This window comes from Prionailurus bengalensis, chromosome E4, assembly GCF_016509475.1.
Source record: "Prionailurus bengalensis isolate Pbe53 chromosome E4, Fcat_Pben_1.1_paternal_pri, whole genome shotgun sequence".
NCBI classification, from domain to species: Eukaryota; Metazoa; Chordata; class Mammalia; order Carnivora; family Felidae; genus Prionailurus; species Prionailurus bengalensis.
Window position 1 is genome coordinate 4,850,618 of NC_057360.1, and position 26,850 is coordinate 4,877,467.

At 40.2% G+C, this 26,850-nt stretch overlaps 1 protein-coding gene across 1 annotated transcript in view; it reads right to left on the reverse strand.

The window, feature by feature from the left end:
• EFCAB2 (EF-hand calcium binding domain 2) overlaps window positions 1–26,850 on the reverse strand; it is a 132,016-nt gene that overhangs the window by 67,299 nt on the left and 37,867 nt on the right. Inside the window, exon 2 of the mRNA XM_043568912.1 lies at window positions 756–840. Coding sequence (XP_043424847.1) covers window positions 756–840 — 85 coding nt within the window. The remainder of the gene's footprint in view (window positions 1–755; window positions 841–26,850) is intronic.

The window sequence follows — 26,850 nt, forward strand, 5'->3', positions numbered from 1 at the left end:
TCAAACTATTGTCTCCTGTCCTCCATTCCCGATCTAACAGTATTCATGTCTCTCTCTCCTCTTTGTATGTTCTTCTGTTTGGGTTCTTTTTGTTACTTGACTTGGGGAGCATATCACTGTTCAAGTATTATTAATCTTTCTTTGTAATTTCTGGCTCGATCACACAAAACCTATTTATTTTTTTATTTAAAATTTTTTAATGTTTATTCATTTTTGAGAGGCAGAGAGAGACAGAGCATGAGCGGAAAAGGGGCAGAGAGAGAGGGAGACACAGAATCCGAAGCAGGTGCCAGGCTCCGAGCTGTCAGCACAGAGCCTGACGGGGGGCTCGAACCCACGAACTGTGAGCTCATGACCTGAGCCGAAGTCAGACGCTCAACCGACTGAGCCACCCAGGCGCCCCACAAAACCTACTTATTTTAAAAGCAAATTCCGTTCACTCGACTCAACCAATAGTTACCAAGCGCCAACTATGTGCCCAGCAATCATGCTACAGCAGGGGTCACCTCACTCACAGAATTTACAGTCCGGAGGTTGCAGCGGGCAATGTGGATGTTCTTTTCACCAGGTTATAAAGAACAGGAAACAGTATTGATCCAAAGCACTAGCTAGTAGAGGGCTTCCACAGAGCACAGGGAAATAAACACTTTTAAACAGCATAAGAAATCCAAGGCCTGGAAAAAGACAAGACCCCTCCTCTATTTTAGGAGTTGTGTCCGTCATTTAGAATCAGAACAAAGAAGACACGTCCAAACCTCACATCCACCGTATTATTCGCCTCGTGGTCAAACACTTCAAAGGCGTCTTTGATTTTTTTGTGGAACTCTGCTACGGTTATGTCTGCAAAAGACAAAGTAAATAAAAATTGTTTTAATTACTCTCCCTTGGGATTCCGAACAGAAATTTCAGCCGCTCAGCTAGAACTTCTCAATAAGGAAGAGCACGCGGAACTCTCCTCATCTGAACGCACCAGTTAGCGTGCTTCCCTCCCTCTCGAGGAGTCAGGGAACGGACAGACTCTTGTTTCCCGAGGCACGAGACACACACGGTGCATTATCGGAGTACCTACGCCTCTCGAGTACACAGCCTCACGGGGTTTACACGTGTACAGGGTCATGGGGCCACCGCGATCGAGACACAGGAAGCTTCCAACACGGCGTGTCTTCTGTCCCGAGTTGTCTGGGCAGAGTCCCAGCCGAAGAGGCAGAAGGAACCCAGCACTAGATACTGATTGTAGGTCACCGGCATGCCCACCTGCCCTGCTGTGCCCGAGGAGGGCGGAAGCCGGGGGCTGGGAAGGCATGCAAAGGCCACATGTGACACTCTCTCAAAGAGCTTTCAAACGAGTTTTGAGACTAAGAATTACTTCTCTGAAACAATTAGGAAGTCATTTATTCGGTAAGTATTTATTGAGGCTCTACTATGTGCTGGACACGACTGTCGGTGCTAAGGTTACAGCCAGGAGCAGAATGGACAGAAGTCCCTACCTCATGGAGCTATGCGTACTGGAGGAGATACAGAAGCTCACACATACACTGTAGGTCAAATGGGCCTGGAAAACATAAAGCAGGGAAGGCCTATGAAGAGTGCTGGCTGTGTGGGAGGGGGAGGATGGGGGGTGTGGGGGGAAGGCCTCCCTAGTGATGAGGGGGAAGAGGCAGCCTTGTGAATATCCACAGGAGGAGTTTTTAGGCAAAGAGAACAGCAGAGGCAGAAGGGTAGGAAATAAGGTCAGAAGGTGTGCATTTGGGGATTTGGGGGCAGAAGACGGGTTCTATACCTGCAAGCTGCTTTAAGGATTTTGTTTTTTACTTTAAATGAGATGATGGATCACTGGAGGGTTCTAAAGCAGTGCTGTGACATAGCCTGGCTTATATCCACTTCAGCTACGATGTTAAGAATATACTGGAAAGGGGGGCCTGGGTGGCCCAGTTGGTTAAGCATCTGACTTCAGCTCAGGTCATGATCTCACAGTTCGTAGGTTCAAGCCCCACATCAGGCTCTGTGCTGACAGCTCAGAGCCTGGAGCCTGCTTCGGATTCTGTGTCTCCCTCTCTCTCTCTGTCCCTCCCCTGCTCACGCTCTGTCTCTCAAAAATAAATAAATGTTAAAAAATAATAATAATAATAATAAAAGAATATACTGGAAAAGGACACCTGGGTGGCTCAGTTAGTCAAGCGTCTGATTCTTGGTTTCAGCTCAGGTCATGATCTCACTGTTTGTAGGTTTCAGTCCTGCATTGGGCTATGTGCTGACAGTGCAGAACCTGCCTGGGATTCTCTCTGTCCCTCTCTCTCTGCCCTTCCCTGATCACTCTCTCTCTCAAAATAAATAAATTAATTAAAAAATATTTTGTTAATGTTTATTCATTTTTGAGAGACAGAGACAGAGCATGAGCGGGGGAGGGGCAGAAAGAGAAGGAGACACAGAATCCCAAGCAGGCTCCAGGCTCCGAGCCATCAGCACAGAGCCCGACGCGGGGTTCGAAGTCACGAACCATGAGATCTTGACCTGAGCTGAAGTCGGACGCTTAACCAACTGAGCCACCCAGACTCCCCTTAAAGGATGTCCTGGAAAGGGACAAGGGTGGAAAGAGAGACTACTTAGGAGGTTATTGCAATATTCTAGAGGGAGACTGATGATGGCAGGGATAAAAATGGAAGCAGTCGGAGACGGTGAGAAATGACAGGATTCTGGATATATTCTAAAGGGCACAGCAAACAGGACTCGCTGATAAGGTTTGGTGTTAGGTGCAGAGAAAAAGATAAGAATTGAGGTTGACTCCAACGTGTCTGGCTGAGTGGAAGCCTAAAGGGGGAAAATGCAGTGAAGTCTCAAATTTTATTTTTTAGATACTAAGTAAAACTAGGACACCTAGAAAGGGAGAGATTGAGTTCATATAATTATTTTAATTATAAATAGAATACCATCAAATTATCGAAAATGGGGGGAGGGGGAATTTACTCATATTCCCTTTACCCTAACATAACCACGAATCATTTTGCTAGATTTTCATCCAATCTTTCTTCGCACACAACCTTTAGTATATTGTATTTCATATACCATCCTTTCGCTCAACGAAAACTTACTGAATACAACACTACGTACTAGGTTTGCGTCAATTGCTGTATCCACATTTATAGCCAGCAAGGTATCAACCAAAGTTCAGAGGGGTTGCTCTCTCCCACACTCTAATTGCTAGTACTCCTTAGTTAAGAACCGTAACTCTTAATTCCTTCACTCAAATGTTATACCTTTCCAGGCTACAACATAACCTATCTAACCTTCCATTTTTAACAGTACCAAAGGAATATGCCACAACTTACTGATATTAATTTTTCTTTATTATAAAAAACATTGCTAACTTCACAAGCAAAAAACAAAAAAATGTCATCTGATTATTTAAATTTACTCTCCTTTGATCACAAGCGGACCTGCTGTGAACGATCGGTTCTTGTTGTCTGCTCACTCCTCTAGGATCTCCCGTTTTTTCTTGGCAAGTTTTGTAGGTGCTCTTTAAATAATGAAGACTTGGGGCACCTGGGTGGCGCAGTCGGTTAAGCGTCCGACTTCAGCCAGGTCACGATCTCTCGGTCCGTGAGTTCGAGCCCCGCGTCGGGCTCTGGGCTGATGGCTCAGAGCCTGGAGCCTGTTTCCGATTCTGTGTCTACCTCTCTCTCTGCCCCTCCCCCGTTCACACTCTGTCTCTCTCTGTCCCCAAAATAAATAAACGTTCAAAAAAAAAAAAAGAAAAGAAAATTTTAAATAATGAAGACTTAACCTTGTGTCATAATTACTGCAAAAAAAATTCCAGGTCAGTTGTTTGCATTTGTTTTTCTAAAATAGAACGAGCTTCACACCCTTGCTGACCATCCATAGCATACCAGATTATTGGAAGAGAAAAAGGATACGGAAGAAAGTTTAGATTAGGTAAAAATCACTTTGAATCCTACCATGTGGGGTTAGCTACTCTCTTGTTGTCCTCTAATCTAACTTGCACTCAACAATAAATTGTGAGCATCCTGCATTTCAAAAATATGTTTATTACATTATCATTTCTAGGGACTGTTTGGTATACCATTATAGAGATTTATCATAATTTATTTAACCAACCCTCGAAGTGTAGGCATTTCGGCTGTTTCCAATTTTCCACTGTTATAGTTATTCTTTGGTGAACAGTCTTGTCCATTTCATCTTTGTGAGTTTGTCTTATTATCTCACTGAAATACAGTGAGTTGCGACAGTTGAATTTGTGTGGGACATTGGGAAGGGTCTAATTAGTCATAATAATGTCTTGGGAAAGTCTCACTGGTTGTAACACTGCCAGTGCAGAAAACTGATGTCCGCTTTCTAAGTTTAAGGTCATGTTATTAATTTTTTTAAGTTCTTATTCAAATTCCAGTTAGTTAACGTACAGTGTAATATAGTTTCAGGCGTACAATTTAGTGATTCGGCACTTCCATACATCACCCCATGGTCATCACAACAGGTGATGACTTAATCCCTATCACTTATTTCACCCATCCCCCGCCCACTTCCTTCTGGGGACCATCAATTTGTTTTCTATAGCTAAGAGTCTGTTTCTTGGTTTGCCTCTCTTTTTTCTCCCTTTGCTCCTTTGTTCTGTTTCTTGAATTCCACATATGAATGAAATCATAGGGTATTTGTCTTTCTCTGACTTATTTCACTTAGCATAGAACTCTCTAGCTCCATCCATGTCATTGCAAATGGCAAGATTTCATTCTTTTTATGTCTGAGTAAATTCCATTGTATAGATATACCACATCTTCCTTATCCATTCCCCAGTCAATGAACACTTGGGCTGTTTCCATAATTTGGCTGTTATAGATAATACTGCTATTAATCAGAGTACACGTATCCCTTTGAATTAGTATTTTTGTATTCTTCGGGTAAATATCTATCAGTGCGATTGCTGGATCGTAGTGCAGTTCTGGTTTTAACTTTCTGAGAAACCTCCATGTTTCCCACAGTGGTTGCACCAGTTTGCATTCCCATCAACAGTCCAGAGGGTTCCCCTTTCTCCACATCCTCTCCAACACCTGCTGTTTCTTGTGTTGTTGATTTTAGCCATTATGACAGGTGTAAGGTGATACCTCATTGAACTTCTGGCTTGTATTTCCCTGGTGATGAGTGATGTGCAGCATCATTTCAAGTGCCTGTTGGCCATCTGCGTGTCTTCTTCAGAGAAATGTCTGTTCGTGTTTTTTGTCCATTTTTAATTGGATGATTCATTTTTTGAGTGTTGAATTTTATAAGTTCTTTACATTTTTGAGGTACTAACCCTTTATCAGCTACGTCATTTGCAAATACCTTCTCCCATTCCACAGGTTGCTTTTAGTTTTGTTGATTGTTTCTTTTGCTGTGCAGAAGCTTCTTCTCTTGACAATAGTTCATTTTTGCTTTTGTTTCCCTTGCCTTAAGAGGAGTATTTAGAAGAAGTTGCTATGGCCAATGTTAAAGAGGCTACTAAGTGTGTTCTCCTCTAAAATGTTTATGATTTCAGGTCTCCCATTTAGGTCTTTCATGCATTTTGAATTTATTTGTGTGTATGGTGTAAGAAGGTGGTCCAGTTTCATTCTTTTGCATGCTCCTTTCCAGTTTTCCCAACATTTGTTGAAGGAGACTGTCTTTTTCCCATTGGATATTCTCTTGCTTTATCGAAGACTAATTGACCATAAAGTTGCGGGGTTGTTTCTGGGTTTTCTACTGTGTCATGTGTCTGTTTCTGTCCCAGTACCATACTGTTTTGATGACTACAGCTTTGTAATACAGCTTGAAGTTTGGATTTGTGATGCCTCCAGCTTTGCTTTGCCTTTTCAAGGTTGGTCTGGCTATTTGGGGGCTTTTGTGGTTCCATAAAAAACCACATTGTAGCCGTATTTGTTCTTCCATGAGCATGGAATGTCTCTCCATTCCTTTGCGTCCTCTTCAATTTCTTTCATCAATGTTTTGTAGTTTTTGGAGTCCGGGTCTCACCTCTTTGGTTAGGATTTATTCCTAGGCATCTTATTGGTTTTGGTGCAATTGTAAATGGGCCTCTTTTCTTAATTTCTCTTTCTGCTATTTCATTATTGGTTTATAGAAATGCCACTGATTTCTGTACATTGATTTTGTAGCCTGCAAATTTGCTGAATTCAGCTACCAGTTCCAGGAGTTTTTTCATGCAGTCTGTAGGGTTTTCTATATAGCGTATCATGTCATCTGCAAATAGTGAAAGTTTGACTTCTTTCTTGCTGATTTAGATGCCTTTTATTTCTTTTGTTGTCTGATCACAGTGGCTAGGTCTTCCAGCACTATGTTAAATAACAGTAGTGAAAGTGGACACCCCTGTCTTGTCCCTGACCGTAGAGGAAAAGTGCTCACTTTTTCCCCATGGGGGATGATATTAGCTTTGAGTTTTTCATAGACAGCCTTTATTATGTTGAGTCATGTTCCTTCTTTTTTTTTTTTTTTTAATTTTTTTTTTCAACGTTTATTTATTTTTGGGACAGAGAGAGACAGAGCATGAACAGGGGAGGGGCAGAGAGAGAGAGGGAGACACAGAATCGGAAACAGGCTCCAGGCTCCGAGCCATCAGCCCAGAGCCCGACGTGGGGCTCGAACTCACGGACCGCGAGATCGTGACCTGGCTGAAGTCGGACGCTTAACCGACTGCACCACCCAGGCGCCCCAAGTCATGTTCCTTCTAAACCTACTATTGAGTGTTTTTACCATGACATTAACTTTAAGGTCACTGAAAAATTATATTATCTTTTATTTTTAGGTAGTCACAGCAGATGAGTTTTCTTTTCCTACTTTAAATGTTTGAAACTTGTCCTCTGAGGAGCTTCCTGGTTGGTGCATATATGGAGGTCCTGGCAGAGAGGCCGATCCGGGGAGGGCACGGAAGCACCACACACTTGCCCGCATACCTCACCCTATGCCCCTCATATCTGGCTGGTCCTGGGTTGGACACTCGGGAGGAATATTGGAGGTTCAGTCCAACTCTTGACTGGAGTTGTGAGTACTTCCTACAACGCGGACAATGTGCCCTTCTCCAGACTTTGCCCGATGAGCTCTGCAAGACAGAGAACCGCCCACAGGCAGCCTATCTCAACGCCAGACAGACACTTCTATGGTGATACCTGGTCTTATAGTGTACTGCTGTCACATCCCTAAGCCAAGTATAAATGATTTTCGTACTATCCAAACATTCTTTGTTGGGGAATTATTCTAACTTTTAATCGATGTCTAAATAAAGGATATATGCACCCCAGTGTGTACGCAAGACAATACAATGGGTGTGAAGAAAACTTATAATTACAATGGGAAGGGGAGGGGAGGGAGGGGAGGGGAGGGGAAGGCAGGGGAGGGGAGGGGAGGGAGGAACTTATCCTTTGAAAGGACCAAGAAGGAGAGAGAAAATCACCTTGTTCTGGAGATTTGGTGAATACTCAATTCAATTTTTTTCTACAATTTAAAAATACATTTTACGCTTTCATACATATGACATTTATTTTGACTTGATTCAAAGTGACAGACTAGCTTCTAATCTTAGTTCAGTAATTTCTAATTTTCTAAGCATTTGATTTATTTCCTCCTACTTCACAATGTGATCTAGTGTCCTATGTGATGGAGACTACTTCTATTGACTGTGTATTCTACTGATTCTATTCTGATTTGTATGTCTAGTCTTATGCAATTAGCATACTAATTTATTTATTGCCACTGTATTGGTCTTCTTTTTAGGAATGTTCATTGATATGTTCACCAGTGTATTCTTCCAAAAGAAATTCAGAAATTCAAATAAAGTTTAGAAAGGCCAAATAAACACCACTGGGAGTTGTACTGCTATTGCAATGAAGCTACACAGTGAGAAAGAATGAAGATTTTTAAATATGTAGTTTTCACATCTAAGCGATATATATTAGTTATACATCCCTTTTCTATCTCTAAATTAAATATTGCACATTATAGTTTTCGTCCTATAAGTCATATACAATTCTCCAAGAAGACTATGCCCGAGTATTTTTATGGGTTTTGAAGATTTCAAGTGAGAATTTTTTTTTTTTATTAACTTATTTATTTGGAGAGGGAGAGTGTGAGCAGGGGAGGGGAAGAGAGAGAGGGAGAGAGAGAATCCTAAGCAGACTCTGCACTGTCAGGCAGAGTCCCATGCAGGGGTTGATCCCAGGAACTGGAAGAAAATGACCTGAGCCGAAATCAAGAGTCGGATGCTTAACAGACGGAGCCACCCAGGCGCCCCACGTGGGAATCATTTTTTAAAACCCTGTAATTTTGGGGAGTTGAGGTAAATGTTGAGTGTCTTATTGCTGCTACTTATGTTATGTGCATCTATTTCCTGAAACTTTTATTAATTAAAACCACTTTCCAGTTGGTTATATTTTCTGATCTTACATTTTGTCTCTTCTTTCTAAAATTTATACTTTTTAGTTCCTCTTCATGACTTATCGCACTAAGCACCTACCAAAACAACTTCAATGCATCAAGTGCTGGTGATGATTTTTGGTTTTTAAAAAATTATGTTTTTAAGTTTACTTACTTTTGAGAGAGAGACAGAGAGAGAGGGCACACGCGGGCACGTGCAAGTGGGGGAGAGGCAGAGAGGGAGGGAGACAGAGAATCCCAAGCAGGCTCTGTGCTGACAACAGACAGCCCCATGTGGGGCTTGAACCCACAAACGGTGAGATCATGACCTGAGCCGAAGTCAGATGTTTAACCGACTGAGCCACCCAGCCGCCCCGAAGCAATATTATTATTTAATAGATTCGAGCACTAGTCTTTGACCAGCAAAGTTCATGCTGACTTGTGTCCTGAAACAGGAGTTACCTACAGCTGAAGGCAGCATTCCTCGATTTCTCTAAGTTTACATATAAACAACAGGCACTGGGGCACCTGGGGGCTCAGTCAGTTAAGCGCCTGACTCTTGATTTCCACCCAGGTCACGATCTCATGGTTCGGAAGATCGAGCCCCGCGTTGGGGTCGGCACTGAGAGCGTGGAGCCTGCTTAGGATTCTGTCTCTCTCCCTCTCTCTCTGCCCTGGCCTGACTCACTCTCTCTCTCAAAATAAATAAACTGAAAAAAAAAAGAAAAGGGGGTACTAACTTTTAACACCTTCTTTTCAATACTTTCGAAATTTTCTGCAGCGCACTTTTTCACACCCATTCCTCAAGATGCTTCTCAATAAATGACTTCAGTGATCAATATTTCCGGGAAACTTTGAATACTACAGTCTCCTCTTGGAAATACGTGATGTGTGTTACTATATTAAAGTCTTTAGGATGTTCTACAGCAAAGAAACCTGTTCACCTTAATGCAGCGTTTTCCAAAAGTACCCGATCACGTATCTCCTTTCTCCAATCATCACCTGTCGGGAATAATTAATGCCTGAATTGAACTCTGGGACTTCCCTAACTCAGGAATCCTCACCTACTGGCCACTGGCAACATGTGAACGGATAACGGTCACCAAAAATACTGATCCTCTCGTCCTTCGCTGTGGCCAGATGAGGCCGGCAGCTGAGCACATCTTTCTATTCCAGGGCTTCCCAAAGGAGTTCAGGGGAGCACAGGAGCTGATGGCATGTCCCTTCCCACGGGTGGCAAGCACAACAAATGCCAGCAGATACCCACTGCCCCACATCACCAAGGAGGTGATCTACCACATGGGCTCTCATTTCAGAAACCATATACCAGGGGTGCCTGAGTGGCTCAGTCAGTTAAGCGTCCGACTTCGGCTCAGGTCGTGATCTCACCGTTTGTGGATTCCAGCCCGGCGTCGGGCTCTGTGCTGGTAGCTCAGAGCCTGGAGCCTGCTTCAGATTCTGGGTCTCCCTCTCTCTCTCTGCCCCTCCCCCGCTTGCACTCTCTCTCTCTCTCTCAAAAATAAACAAACATTTAAAAAAATTTTAAAAAAAAACCCTATATACCAAATACATCCCTGCCTACCATGGACGAAGCACAAGGAGTTGCTGGAGAAGTCCATGTTCCCGATGTCCAAGGAGCATCGTGTGCAACCCAATCTGTGGTCCACTGGGACTGAGGGGATTCATGGGTCTAGGTAACAGCCCCAGATCCCTAACTTCCCATAAAGCGTCTACTTCTGCCCCTCTGCAGCCGATGTGTCCTTTTAGCAGTCTGCTACATGGTTCTAACAACACATGCATGTTACAAAAATTATGTCTTCACCATTATTTTGAAATAATCGATACAAGTATGCTCAAATGGATTAAAAGCAATTTGCATTATTAAAAACTTGTCTAGGGGCGCCTGGGTGGCGCAGTCGGTTAAGCGTCCGACTTCAGCCAGGTCACGATCTCGCGGTCCGTGAGTTCGAGGCTCGCGTCGGGCTCTGGGCTGATGGCTCGGAGCCTGGAGCCTGTTTCCGATTCTGTGTCTCCCTCTCTCTCTGCCCCTCCCCCGTTCATGCTCTGTCTCTCTCTGTCCCCAAAATAAATAAACGTTGAAAAAAAAAAAAACTTGTCTAAATTATATTTGCCAATTAAAGGATACATTTTTAGATTATATAAATATAATTTCAACTGTTAGAATATTTTTTAATTTTTTTAACATTAATTTATCATTGAGAGACAGAGAAAGACAGAGCCTGAGCAGGGGAGGGGCAAAGAGAGGGGGAGACACAGAATCGGAAGCAGGCTCCAGGCTCTGAGCTGTCAGTACAGAGCCCGACGCGGGGCTCGAACCCACAATCCACGAGGTCACAACCTGAGCCAAAGTTGGATGCTTAACCGACTGAGCCACCCAGGTGTCCCCAACTGTTAGAATTTTTTAATGGTTGAGAAAGATGCTTTTACATTTTTTCTCATTGGTGGTAAACTATCACAAATTGAAGCATAAAATCTGATATTCTGGAGGGCAGGTGTCTGGCTGACTCAGTTGGCATGGAGCTCTCAATCTCAGGGTCCTGAATTCAAGCCCCACTTTGGGTGTAGAGCTTACTTTAAAAAAAAAAATAAAGAAATAAAGAAATAAAAAGTATTCTGGGAAGCAAGCTGAAGTTCTTCATTAAAATTTTTAAATATATAGGGCGTCTGGGTGGCTCAGTTGGTTGAGCATCCGACTTCGGCTCAGGTCATGATCTCCCGGTCTGTGAGTTCGAGCCCTGCGTCGGGCTCTGTACTAACAGCTCAGAGCCTGGAGCCTGCTTCCGATTCTGTGTCTCCCCCTCTCTCTGCCCCTCCGCCACTCGTGCTCTGTCTCTCTCAAAAAGTAAATAAACATTTAAAAAAATTTTTAATAAAATTTTTAAATATATTTGGAACACTTATATATATAAATTCATCATTTACAAATTTCCTAATACTCTGTGTTTTATTTTCTTATAAAAATAATACAGGAAAGTCAATGATTTTTTTTTTCATTAGGCCCCATGTTCATCAGGCCTCAAATTTCCCCTAGCTGTTTACCCCAGTAGCCTATACAAATATTATATTCCATGCTCATGTTTGTAAGTGTTAAAGGCTGGGAATCACTCCCCGAAGGTAAATCACCTAAGTCCTTTGAGAGTGTGTCGCTCATTCTCCTGGTCAACTATCTCAGGGATTTAAGGAATATTAGCAATATTTTGCTCCCCTTGCTGCTTATAGCCCCTTGCTCCCAGCCCGTCATGTTTTTTCCAACTCCTTTGATTAAGAAAAATGTCAAACATACAGAAAAGGTGCGAGCTTGGGGTGGGGGTGGGGGATGGGTGAAACAGGTGATGGGGATTCAGGAGGGGCACTTGTGATGAGCATCAGGTGATAGATCACTATGCTGTACACCTGAAACTAATATTACACTGTATTTTAACTAACTGGAATTAAAATAAAAACTTTAAAGAAAAGCAAAGCTGAGAGCTCAGCACCGTAAGCAACTCTATACCCGCCACGTGCATTGAACGATGGCTAATATTTTTCCATGTGTGGCTTCCTCCTTCTGTCTCTGTCCCTAAATACATTGAGACATGACAGTACCTCATCCCCAAATGCTTCAGCATGCATTTCCTAAAAATAAGGACAATTCTCCCACATAACCCCCATGTAATTGTGATGTTCTTAAAAAGGAGCAAGAATTCACTAAAATCGTCTAACAGCTATTTCAATTTTCAGATCTCTCCAGCTGTATCATTGCCACTTAGTTTTTCCAACCCAAACTCTAGTCAAAGTTTGTGTGCTCCATTTGTTCTTATTTATTTATTTTGGCCTCTTCTAAACTGAAACAGTCCCCCCCCCCCCATCCTTCCTCAGCCTCCTCTCCCTCCAGCCATGAAACCAGCTTGGTGAAGAGACCAAGCATCGCAGTGTCTTACAAAGCGCCCTACATCCCGGCGTGGCCTGGGAGCGTCCTTGCTTCATCCTGTTAAAAACTCCTACTCCATTAAGTTTTTTGTTCCTTCAGGACATGTCACCGACTCCTCCTCCTTCTCATTGCTGCCTTCTATTGATTCTCTGATCACTGTCCTTCACTTTTTTTTTTTTTTAGTTTTATTTATTTAAGTAATCTCTACACCCCATGTGGGCTTGAACCCACGACCCCAAGATCAAGAGTGGCATGCTTCCTCCGACTGAGCCAGCCAGGCGCCCCTGATCACTGTCTTTCCAATTGCACCCCCCAGCCAGTTCAGAGGGCCCCATATTCACAGTCCTATCTGATCGTCAACACCCTTTGACTGTACATAGGAAACACTTCTGAAATCTGTCTCTCCTCTTCCATTCCCACTGCCACTGCTTAAGTGCAGACCCTCCTCATTTCTGGCCTCGATTAATACAGGATTAATATTTGCTGTCTTTTTGCCTGCAGTCCCCTTTCCCCCTCTTCCCATTCCAACCTTCAAGCCAACAGTCCTTGCTAGGATGATCTTTCTAAAATAAAAATTTGCTCACATGACTCTAAAATCTTTCAATGATTCCTGGGGTCTTAAAAAAAACAAACCATTCAGACTCCCTTAATCAAGCCCACGAAATCCTTTATGAACTGGGCCCCACCTATCTCAAAAAGGTCATTTTGTAACACTTTCCTGTACAGATCTCCCATCTCAGAAATCTTTGTGGTTTCCCAATCATTATGCTTTTCCATAGCACCATTGTGCTTGATAGTCCTTCTGTGTGGAACAGTCCTCTCCTTTTTCCTGGCTGACTCTACTCATCATTCAAGGCAGTTTAAGAGTAACACACTTTTTGAAGGCTAACCTCATCCTCTTTTTCAGTTAGATGTAATTAGGTAGCATCAATGGGCATATCTATCATATTATTACATCGAACTCTATGGTAGTTATTTATTTATTTAGCTTATTTATTTGTTTTTTTTCCATACTTGTAAACACCTTCAGAATAACTTTGACAGTCAAACATCTTAAACATACTAAAAGCTCAGTAAATGCTTCCTAAACAGTTAATAATTAGATAGGAGTGGGGCGCCTGGGTGGCGCAGTCAGTTAAGCGTCCGACTTCAGCCAGGTCACCATCTCGCGGTCCGTGAGTTCGAGCCCCGCATCAGGCTCTGGGCTGATGGCTCAGAGCCTGGAGCCTGTTTCCGATTCTGTGTCTCCCTCTCTCTCTGCCCCTCCCCCGTTCATGCTCTGTCTCTCTCTGTCCCAAAAATAAATAAACGTAGAAAAAAAAATAAAAAAAAATTAGATAGGAGATAATTCATATCTCATATGGATATGGACATTCCAGAGTTTCCCTTTTTGGTGTTTTGTTGGGTATTATTAATAGAGTTATATTTATTTCCTTCCTATAATGAAACTGGGTGATGCTTAGTGGTTTTCTACATTATAGAACAATTTATGTAACAAGAGAATTGTCTGTTTGCTAAGAAATTGGCAAGGAAAGGATTAAGGTACTTAGGAAAATGAGAGACAGTAAAATGCAGTGGTTAACAAATTAACCATTAACCATTAACCATTAACATATTAAAAGGATTACACATCATGACCAAATGGGATTTATTCCAGGAGTGCCAGACTGGTTCAACATATAAAAATCAATCAAAGTTATACACCACATCATTGCAGTAATTCTCTTCCATTCCCAAAGAAAACAAAGACATTAATTCAACACAAGTTCCGTCAATAGATGGATGGATAAAGATTATATACACACACACATACACACATATATATGTATATATTTAATATATATACACGTGATAGATATATATAATATATGTATACACACACATAGTGGAATATTACTCAGCCATAAAAAAGGATAAGATCTTGCCATTTGCAACAACATGGACGGACCTAGAAGGTATCATGCTAAGTCAAGTAAGTCAGACAGAGAAAGGCAAATACCATGCGATTTCACTTATATGTGGACTCTAAAAAACAAAACAAAACAAACAAACAAACAAAAAGTAGAATTAGACCTATAAATATAGAGAGCAAACTGATGGTTGCCGGGGGAGGAGAGGGATGGGTAAAATGGGTGAAGGGAAGTGGGAGACACAGGCTTCCAGGTATGGAATAAATAAGTCACAGGAACAAAACGTACAGGACAGGACATATACTCAATGGGAGTGTAATAGCATGGTGACAGATGGTAGCTACACTTGGACTGAGCACAGTATGATATGTGGACTTGCTGAATCACTATGTTGTACACCTGAAACTAATGTAATATTTTGCGTCAACTATACTCAAAAAAACTCCAAAAAACAAAAAAAACAAAGTTATACATCACATTAATAGAATAAAGGATAAAGGGCTACGTAATTATTACAACCGAAACAGAAAACGCATTGGGCAAAATTCAACATCCTATAACAATATCAATAATCAGAAAGCTAAGAATAGAAGAAAAATTCCTCAACGTGATGAAGGTCATGTATGAAAACCCAGAGCTAATATCGTATTCAATGGTGAAAGACAAAGATTTTCCCCTAAGATCAGGAACAAAACAAGGATGCCCTCTTTTACCACCTGTATTCAACATAGGATCGGCTGTTACAGCCAGAGATCTAGGCAAGAAAAATAAAAGAGATGCAAATTAGAAAGGAAGAAGTAAAATTATCTGTTTGCTATGACGTGATGACATGTAGAAAACCCTAAAATACCACAAATAAAACTGTCAGAAGCTAATAAAGGAAATCAACGATGGTGCAGGATACGAAATCAACACACAAAAATCAGTTGCATTTCTATCAATAACAATGAACAATCTGAAAAGAAAATTTTAAGAATAATCCCATTTACAGTAACATCAAAAAGAATAAAATACTTAGGAATATATTTAAGCAAAAACCTGTGTGCTAAAAACTACAAAACACTCATGAAAGAAATTAAAGACTAAATAAGTGGAAAGACATCCCATGTTCATGGACTGGAAGACTTACTATTGTTAAGGTGATAATTCTACCTATTATAGCTTGGATTGTACCCTCCCCCCACCATTCGTATATTGAAGTCCTAACCCCCTAAACTCAGAATGTGATCTTGTTTGAAATACAGTTGTTGCAACTGTAATGACTAACCTGATAAAGTCATATGGGAGTAGGGTGAGCCACTAATCCAGTATGACTAATGTCCTTATAAAAAGTGGAAATGTGGACAGAGAGACAGATACACACAGAGCATAAACACCATTTGGAGATAAATACAGATATCAGAGTGATGCAGCAGGAGCCAAGGAATACCAAAACTGGCCAACAACCCACCATAAGATAAGAGAGAAGCATGATTCTCTTTCACAACCCTCAGAAGGAGTCAATCCTGCCAACATCTTGATGTCACACTTCTAGCCTCCAGAAACCATTAGACAATACATTTCTGTTGTTGAAGTCATCCAGTTTACGGTATTTTGCTACAACAGCCCTAGCAAATTAGTATCAAAGCAATGTACACTTTCAATCTAATCCTTACCAAGATTCCACTGGTGTTTTTTTTTTTTGCAGAAACAGAAAACCCATCCTAAAATTCATGTGGAATCTCAAAGGGCCCAGAATAGCCAAAACAATCTTGAAAAAGAACAAACCTACAGGACTCATACTTCCCGAATTCAAAACTTATCACAAAGTTATCATAATCAAAACACTGTGGTACCGACATAGGGACAGACAGACCGATGGAATAAAATGGAAAGCACAGAAATAAACCGTCACACATGGTCAGCTGATTTTTGACAAAGGTGCCAAGGGCACTGAATGCAGAAAGGACAATCTTCTCAACGAATAGTACTGGGAAACCTAGCTATCCATGTACAAGAGTGAAGTTGGATCCTTATCTTGTACCACACACAAAAATTAAATCAAAAGGAATCAAAGACCTAAATACAAGAGCTCAGACTATAAAAACCTTTAGATGAAAACAGGGGAAAATCTTCATCCGTATTGGAGTTGGCAATGATTACACGGATATGACCCCAAAGGCAGAGGAAACAACCCAAAAAATTCATAAACTGGACATCATTGAAGTTAAAACTTTTGTGAATCAAAGATGCTATCAAGAAAGTAAAAGACAACCCACAGAATGGGAGAAAATGTTCGCCAACCATATATCTGATAAGAGATTAACATCCAGACTGTATAAAGTACAACTAAAAAACTAAAACAACCCAAGTTAAAAACATGCAAAAACGTTGAATAGACATTTCTCAAAGGAAGTTATATAAATGGCTCATAAGTGCATGAAAAGATGCTCACTGGGTGACCAAATCAAAACCACAATGAGATACCACTTCACACCCATTAGGATGACTATTTTCATAAAAATGAAAAATAACAAGTATTGGTGAGGATGCGGAGCCCTTGTGTATAATTGGTGGAAATGTATACTGGCACAGCCAGTGTGGAAAATAGTACAGAAATTCCACGCAAAATTAAAATTCAAATTACCATATGACCGAGCAATTATACTTCTGGGTACACATCCAAAATAACTGAAAGCAGAACTCAAGCAGATATTTCTATACCAATATTCATAGCAGTATTATTCACAATGGTTCTAAGGTAGAAACAACCTGAATGTCTGTTGACAGATGGATACATAAACAAAATGTGGGACACACACACACACACACACACACACACACACACACACTGGAATATTACTGAGCCTTGAAAAGGAAGAAAACACTGACATGCTACAAAATAGATGAATCTTAAAGACATTAAGCTAAACGAAAATAAGCCAGATAGAAGGACAAAGAATGAATGATTCTACTTCCATCAAGTACTCGGAATGGTCAGACTCAAAGAGACAGAAAGCAGAATGGTGGTTGCCAGGAGCTGGGAAGAATGGGAAGTTATTGTCTAATGGGTAGTTTCTGTTTGGGATGATGAAAAGTTCAGAGAATAGACAGTGGTGATGGTTGCACAGCACCGTGAATGTAATTAATGCCACTGAACTGTACACTTGAAAATGGTTAAGGAGCATCTGGGTGGCTCAGTGGGTTAAGCATCGGACTCTTGATTTCGGCTCAGGTCATGATCTCATGGTTCGTGAGATCAAGCCCTGCTCGATCCCTGCTTGGGATTCTCTCTCTCCCTCTCTACGCCTTTCCCTCCCTCCCTCTCCCTCTCTCTCAAAATAAATAAAAATTTAAAAATAGTTAAAATGGTTTAAAAGAAGTTATAAGAATGAAAGTTTAATTAACCATTCTAGTAAAATTGTTCTAAAATTGACAGTGGTGATAGCTTGCCCATACCCATGAATATACTAAAAACCACTGAATGTACACTTCAAAAAATGAACTGTATATGAATTATACACCAATAAAGCTGTTATAAGAAAAGGGGAGGGATGTTAAAATTCTTATACTCACAGAGAACATGATTATGTAAGTAAACATTTCCCTTATTCTAATGAGAAGTGTGCAAAAAAAAGTTATTGAAAAATTAAAAATAAAAATATGCCAACTGCTTAATGCAAATTTTCTTTCAGAAGAATCCAAAAAATACATTTTATGTGTAAAGCCAATCCATTTCATCTCTTCCTTTCCAATCTGTATACCTTTGATTTTTCTTTTCTTGTTGGGCTGTGAACAAAATGACACAGACTGGGTAGCTTATAAACAACAGAAATGTATTTCTCACAGTTCCAGAGCAGGAAGTCTGAGATCACGTGACCAGCATGGTCTGGTGACCAGGCACTCCTCCGGATTATGGACTTCTCATTATAGCCTCACATGGTGGAAGGGGTTAGAGAGCAATAATCCCATGCATTAGGCCTCCACCCTCATGACCCAGTCACTTACTAAAGGCCCACCATCTATGAATACCATCAGCTTTGGGGGTTGGGATATCAAATATGAGTTTTGGGGAGACCCAAACATTTAAACGGTACACTAGTACATACAGTACCACATTGAAGAGGAGTGGTGAGAGGGGACACTCTTCCCTTGTTCTTGATCTTAGTGGGAAAGCCCCAAGTTTCTCACCATTATCTATGATGTTAGCTGTAGATTTTGGCAAATATTCTTTATCAAGTGGAAGAAATTTCCCTCTATTCCTAGTTTACTGAGGGAATAGGTGCTGTATTTTCTCAAACACTCTTTCTGCATCTATTGACATGATCATGTGAATTTTCTTTTTTATAGCCTATTGATGTGATGAATTACCTTACTTGCTTTTTGAATACTGAACTGGCTTTGCATACCTGGGTCATGGTGTATAAGTCTCTTTGCACATCACTGAATTTAATTTGCTAATACTTTGTTGAGGTTTTTGCATCTATGTTTACCAGAGGTGTTGGTCTGTAATTTTTTCTCTTATAAGGTCTTTGTCTGGTTTTGGTCTTAGGATAATGCTGGCCTCATAGAATGACTTAGGAAGTATTCCCTCTGTTTCCATTCTCTGAAAGAGATTGGAGAGCATTGGTATAAATTCTTCCTTAAATGTTTGATAGAATTCACCGGGGTACTTTCTGTTTTGGAAAGTTGTTGTTGATTCAGTTTCTTTAATAGATACAGACCCACTCAGATTGTCTGTTTTTGTTTTTTTTTTTCTTGGCTGAGTTTTGGCAGCTTAGGTCTCTCAGAGAATTAATCCATTTCATCTAAGTTATTAAATTTGTGGGCATTGAACTGTTTACATTATTCTTTTACTATCTTTTTAACTTCCATGGGATCTGTTGTGATGCCCCCTCTTTCATTTCTGATCTTTGTAATTTGTATTTTTTCTTTTGTAATTAGCCTGGCTAAAGACTTACTGATTTTATTAATCTTTCCAAAGAACAAGCTTTTGGTTTCACTGATTTGCTCTATTGATTTCCTATTTTTTTATTTCATTGATTTCTGCTTTAATTCTTATTATTTCTTTTCTTCTTCTTACTTTGGATTTAACGTGCTATTCTTTTTCTAGTTTCCTAAGATAGAAACTTAAATGACTGACTTTAGATCTTTCTTCTTTTCTAATATATGCATTCAATGCATTTCTAAGCGCTTTCACTGCATCTCTAACAAGTGTGTATTCTGATACACTGTATATTTAGTTTCACTTATTGTGAACTATTTTAAAATTTCACTTTATATTGCTTCTTTGACCCATATGTTATTTAGAAGTATGGAGGGTTGTTTTGTTTTGTTTAATTTGAGAGAGAGAGAGAGAGAGAGAGAGACAGAGACAGAGAGACAGAGAGATGCATGTGTGCAGGGAAGGAGCAGACGGGGAGAAAATCTTAAGCAGGCTCCATACTCAGCATGGAGCTAGCTTGGGGCTCGATCCCACAACCCTGAGATCATGACCAATATCAAGAGCTGAACGCTCAACTGATTGAGCCACCCAGGAGCCCCAGAAGTATGTTTAATCTCCACATATTTGGGAATTTTCCAGTCATCTTCCTGGTACTGATTTTTAGCTTAATTCCATTGTAGTATGAGAGTGGGCACTTCTAGTCTTAAATTTGCTAAGGTTTGTTTTATGGCCCAGAATATGGTCTATCTTGATTCATGTTCCATGTGAGCTTCAGAAGAATGTGTATTCTGCTATTGTTAGATGAAATAGTATATAGTTATCAATTATATCCAGTTGACGGATGATGTTTTTGAGTTCAATGAACCTCCTTACTTACTGACTTTCTGTCTGCTGGATCTGTCCATTTCAGATAGAGGGGTGCTAAGGGGTGATGACTAGTAGATTCATCTATTTCTCCTCACAGTTGTTGCCTCATGCATTTTGACACTCTGTTTTTTAGGCACATACATGTTAAGGATTATTATGTCTTCTTGGGAGAATTGACCCCTTTATCCTTAATGTGATATGCCTCTTTATCCCTGAGTATTTGCTTTCAAGTGTCCTCTGTCTGAAATTAACATAGCCACTCCCAATTTCTTTTGATTACTGATAGCATGATGTATTTTTTCCATCTATTTACTTCTAATCTACATGTGTCTTTATATTTAAAGTGGGTTTCTTGCAGACAACATATAGTTGAGTCTTGTTTTTTGATCCACTCTGACAATCTCTGTCTTTTAATTGGTACATTTAGACCACTTATGTTCAAAGTGATTACTGACACAGGAGTGCCTGGGAGGCTCAGTCAGTTAAGCAACCAACAGTTTCGGCTCAGACCATGATCTTGCAGTTTGCAGAATTGAGCCCTACGTAGGGCTTCCACTGAGAGTGCAGAGCCTACTTGGGATTCTCTTTCCCTCTCTCTCTGCCCTTCCCCCCGTTTGTGTATGCTCTCTTTCTCAAAATAAATAAACTTAAAAAAAATCCTTAAAAAAAGTGATTATTGATATAGTTGTGTTGATAAATACCTTATCTGCTGTTTTCTATTTGTTGCCCTTATTCCTTGTTCCTATTTTTGTCTTCCACTCTTTCTCTGCTTTTTCTGGTTTTAACTGAGCATTTTATATGATTCCACGTTCTGCCCTTTCATAACATATACATTATACTTCTTTTTTAAAATTCTTTTTTTAAGTTTATTTATTTTGCAAGAGAGACAGAGAGAGACAGAGAGAATGAGTGGGGGAGGGGCAGAGCCCAACGCAGGGCTGGAACTCACGAACCATGAGCTCATGACCTGAGCCAAAGTCAGATGCTTAACTAACGGAGCCAGCCAGGCACCCCTAAATCCTTTTTAGTAGCCCTAGAGTATGCAATACACATTTACAACTAATCCAAGTCCACTTTCAAATACTATGCCACTTCACATGTAATGTGAGTACCTTACAATAACAAAATAATCCTAATTCCTCCCTCCTACCCCTTACATCATTGCTGTCATTCATTTATATAAGCGAACATAAGCATACGTGTGTATATGTACATAAGACATATACATAAGCATACATAATCAAATACATTGTTGTTAGTGTAATTTTGAACAAATTATGTCTATTAAAATCAATTAAGAATAAGAAAAATAGAAGTTTTATTTTACCTACCCTTATTTTTTCTTCAGTGCTCTTCCTTTCATAGAGATCCCAGTTCCTGACCTATATCATTTTCCTCCTCTTTAAAGAACTTTTTTTTTTTAATATTTATTTATTTTCGGGAAAGCGAGGGGGACAGAGAATCTGAAGCAGGCTCCGTGCTGACAGACTGACAGCAGGGAGCCTGATGTGGGGCTCCAACCCATGCACTGTAAGATCATGACCTGAGCCGAAGTCGGACCCTCAACTGACTGAGCTACTCAAGAACTTGGAACATTTCTTGCAAGGCAGATCAACCGAAAATAAATTCCTTCAATGTTTGTTTGTCTGAGAAAGTCTTTATTTCTCTTGCATTTATCTGGAGCATAATTTCTTAGGATAGAGAGTTCTAGGCTGATGGGGGTTTTCTCTGAACACTTTAAATATTTCACTCAACTCTCATCTTGCCTACATGGTTTCTGAGGAGAAGTTGTATGTAATTCTTATCTGTATTCCTCTATAGTGAAGTGTTTGTTTGTTTGTTTTTTTGTTGACCTCCGGTTTCTTTCAGGATTTTTTTTTTTTCTGTAGTTGGAAAATTATATGCCTAGGTGTAGTTTCTTGGCATTTGTCCCTGTCGGTGTTCCCCCATTCCCTGGATCTGCGGTTTGGTGCCTGACATTATTTAGGGGAAATAGTCATGATTGTTTCCTTTTTTTTTTTTTCTGTTCCTTTCTCTCTTTCTTCTTCTGAAATTCCCATTTTGTATATGTTACACCTTTTGTACTTGCCCCACTGTCCTTAGATATTCTGTTCTGGTTTTTTTCAGTCATTGGTTTTTTTTTTTTTTAGTTTTTTAAGTTTTTATTGATATATCCTCAAGCTCAGAGATTCTTCTTTCAGTTGTGTCTACTGATAAGCCCACTGAGGTCATTCTTCATTTCTACTACAGTTTTTGATCTCTAGCATTTCTTTGTGATTCTTTCTTAGGATTTCCATCTGTCTGCTTATATTGCCTATCCTTGCGTGCCGTCTAGTTCATCCATGAGAGCCCTTAGGATATTAATCACAATTTCTTTCTTAATTCTCTATGATAATTCCAACATCCTGCCGCGTCTGGTTCTGATGTTTGCTCTGCCTCTTCTAGTTGTGTTCTTTTGCCTTTTGGTATGCATTGTAATTTTTTCCTTATAGCTGGGCATGATGTGCCAGGGAAAGGAATAGGAAGGCCTTTATAATGTAATGGTGAGGTGTGGGAGCTGGGGATAGTATTCTAGAAGTCCCGCGATTAGGTCTCAGTGAGCCCATGCCTTTGGACTATGAGTGTCCCAAGTGTTTCTCTGTTGTTTCCTCTCCCGTTAGGTGGGATGGTAGGACGAGATGGCCAGAGTGAGCTGGAGTTGGTTATTTCCCTCCCCCCAGGTCAGTTTAGGCTCTGATAACATCCCAGCAGGTTAGGTTCTCATTAACTCGTTTCTTCTTGTTAAAAACAGAGTGCTCTGGAGTATTTCAAAGATTTTTTTTTTTAATATTTGTTTGAGACAGAGAGAGCACATGAGCAGGGGAGGGGCAGAGAGAGGGGGACAGAGGATCTGAAGTGGGCTCTATCCCTACAGCAGAGAGCTCAACGCGAGGCTCAAACTCAGGAACCGTGAGATCATGACCTGAGCTAAAGTTGGACACTTAACCGACTGAGCCACCCACGCGCCCCTCTCTGGAGTATTTCAAAATGGTTCCTTTTTTCCCTCCTCTTACTGAAAGCACAAGGGGATATTTCTCTGACATTTACTACTGGAATCTGGCCAAGTTCCTGGAGGTAAAACCCATAAACGTGTGGGGTCCCCCGATGACTGGGTCCCCCTGGAGTTTTTAACTGTCACCCTTGTCCACACCCTGTACTTCCTAGATGACAGTCCAGGTTTTCCTCTCCTGGCACCGGTTCCCACAGCTGTTTCCGTCTGTGAGTCTCTGCTCTGGAGTCTTGCGCTGTGACTCCCTGTATTCACCTGTCTTTACAATATTGGGGGCAGCAGTCTGTCCTGTGTCTTCTCCTCTCTTACAGATCCAAGAAGAGTTGGTAATCGTTCAAAGTGTTCAGCTTTTTGCCTGTTGTTAGGGCAGAATGGCCAAGCGGTCCATTCTATTATGGCAATATAGATACTGACGTTAAATCGAACACATCCCTGTAAAATAAACATTTTATTTGGCACATCTTAGCAGCTCAGCGGTAGATTTCCAGACACTTCCTACCCTGGCACGGGATTCCAATATGAAAATGTTTGCTTGAAATTTTGTAGCAATATAATGTTTGTTTTAAAGCATTCATAATAGACAAAGGTTTCTCAACCCTGTCTATGATAATTCCCTTTCCCAGTCTTAACTTTCTAAAACCAGATTACTTGACTAGTGACCAAAAACCTGTGTGGATTTCATGGTAATTTCGTGGTAGAAATATTCTCAAAAGCCTTAGTACAGAAGAGATAGAGAAAAGTTTTCCGGGGCGCCTGGGTGGCGCAGTCGGTTAAGTGTCCGACTTCAGCCAGGTCACGATCTCGCGGTCCGTGAGTTCGAGCCCCGCGTTGGGCTCTGGGCTGATGGCTCGGAGCCTGGAGCCTGTTTCCGATCCTGTGTCTCCCTCTCTCTCTGCCCCTCCCCCGTTCGTGCTCTGTCTCTCTCTGTCCCAAAAATAAATAAACGTTGAAAAAAAAATTAAAAAAAAAAAAAAAAGAAAAGTTTTCCAATACGCCACATGAGAAATATGTTGCCATTATTTCACACTCTTCTACCATCTGTTAATATACCTGTAGCCAAAAGATAGAAGCTCTGAAATAAAAACTGCTATATGATGGCCGAACAAGAGGTTCTTGGCTATCCTGCGCTTAACCAGTAAAGTGACAGAAACAATCTCCTCGGAATTCTTTACATGGATTTCTACTCCGCCTCTCCAATACTCAAAGAGAAAGTTACATACCATACTGGAGACCATGTCCCCATCGTGCTCCTTACCACGTAGAATAGATTTTTGTGCCATAAGCTTCCACATCATAAGTTTAAGATGCAAACATATATACGGGGCCACATCTAATGTGCACAGATTAACGAATTAACCTGAATCCTTTGCAAACTCTTCCAAAAATGAAGAGGAGGAAAACACACTTCCAACTTACTATGAGGTCAATATTGCCCTAACCGCCCCCCCCCCAAAAAAAAACAAAGACATCAGAAGAAAAGAAAACTACAGACCAAGATTCCTTATGAATGTAAACACAAAAAGCTTCAACACAATACTCGCACATACCAAACCCAGCCACATAGTAAAGGGATTATACACTATGACTAAATGGGGTTAACCCAGGAAGGCAAGATTGGTTCAGTACAGGAAAAAGGTTCCAGGCCAGGTAGTTAAGCCAACCAGCAAGTCAAAAGCAAACTAAAGCACTACCTTCCCGTTTTTGCCCTTTCCTCGTTAGCGTTTCTGTTTTTGTTTTTTAAGTATTCCTGGTTTCTTTAATTTAACTACATTTTTTTCATCATAAAAAGAAAAAGGCCTGATTGTGTATATTCTTGCCAAAATAGAAGACCAGGTCTCCTCATATTTGTCTGAAATACCATGACAACATGTCAGAAAGCTATATTAACCTATTAATATTTGCATGTTAACAACATAATGAAAGCTTTGGAAAGTTCTATTGTTGTCAGAAAACGATATAAACTATTCAAATTAAAGTATAACAATATGTCTTTGCAATAATGGAGGTGAATGCTGGCAAATATATTTGAAAATTTACACTGCTCACAGCAACATTTCAAAATAACGATTAAAATGCATCTGATTTTTAAATATTTTGTGAAAAAAGTAATTTTTGTCTAGGAAAAAATCTCGAGGATTATTAGAATATAACAAATGAGGTACTTGAGGCAATGATTCTATTTAAAGAAATACATTTTTTACCTAGAAGTAGAATGAAACACAATGTGATCAAATGTGTTATCACTAATTTTTACAGTATTTTGGTAATCAAAGTGCTTTTCTCTATATGTTTGTGGAAACGTAATTTATTATACGTTGGTAATAACTGAGACCCATTATGTCTTCATTAGTTATTAACCCATAACAGATTAAGATTTTATACAAATTTTGAGAAACTTCATGAAGTGTTTGGCTGATGACAGAGTTGGGCCAGTAGAGAAAAAGATCAATTGAAAACCACAGAATCTAAACTGAAAGAGATTTTAATAGTCACTTAGCCCTTTCAACCAATGAAAGGGTCCCTCCTGAAAGAGTCTTATGTGGTCATGGACTGGGGTTTGGTCTATTGTTCTCTACTCTAAAGACTAATCACTTGTTTTTGTTTTTGTTAAGAAGCACTGCATTGACTATAACCACCATTAATGAAAATGTGTTTACTGAAGTCTTAACCAATTTTTCAAAATCCACACTCAGCCCCTCTTCACTAGGCACAGTCTTACTCAAACTGAACTCTTTGCCATGTTAATAGAAATAAAGCTGTAATTAACAAGTGTGCTCTGGAAAGGACCAATTTCTTGCCACAGAACATGTTTAAAGTACACAACCTTAACACATGAGAAAATGATGGGTTGATAGCCCAAGTAATTGTATTTAATTCACGGTTACATCTAATTCAATATCAGAAGTGTTATCTCAAAAATTAAATACAGCTAAAATGAATACGTAAGTTTTCAGCAAGGTATATGCAATTTTGCCAAGCTTGGGGGAAAATATTAGCAATAACATATTAAATTTCACAGAAATGTCATGTTCAGCAGGTGTTCCAGAAAATGTTACTTTTTATAGAGTGCCCATTTAGCAAAAAATGGAATGACCATATGTGGAAATAAGCACTTTTATAAGATGGTCAGATGGTAAAATTATACCAGAAATACCAGTTAACAAGCACATGTTTATAAAAGAGCTATGCAATATATGCCTCATTTCAGATGATCTTATAAGTTTTAAAACATACTGTACACTGACTGAAAGCTTATTTTGATAAAATCAGAATTTCTTAAGACTATTTTTTGAGAGTGCTAAAAAACAGGAACACTTTTTGATTACTGTGTGCCCCCCATTCCCTGAGCATTCTTGGGGGGAGGTACTTACAAATTCTTACGTGTTCTTTTAGAAATTATATCCTTATATCGGATATATCCTTATATCCGATTTTTTTGTCTTCCTTTTTTTTAAATATGAAATCTATTGTCAAATTGGTTTCCATATAACACCCAGTGCTCATCTCAACAGGTGCCCTCCTCAATGCCCACCACCCACTCTCCCCTCCCTCCCATCCCCCATCAACCCTTAGTTTGTTCTCAGTTTTTAAGAGTCTCTTATGTTTTGGCTCCCTCCCTCTCCAACCTTTTTTTTTTTTTTCCCTTCCCCTCCCCCATGGTCTTCGGTTAAGTTTCTCAGGATCCACATAAGAGTGAAAACATATGGTATCTGCCTTTCTCTGTATGACTTATTTCACTTAGCATAACACTCTCCAGTTCCATCCACGTTGCTACAAAGGG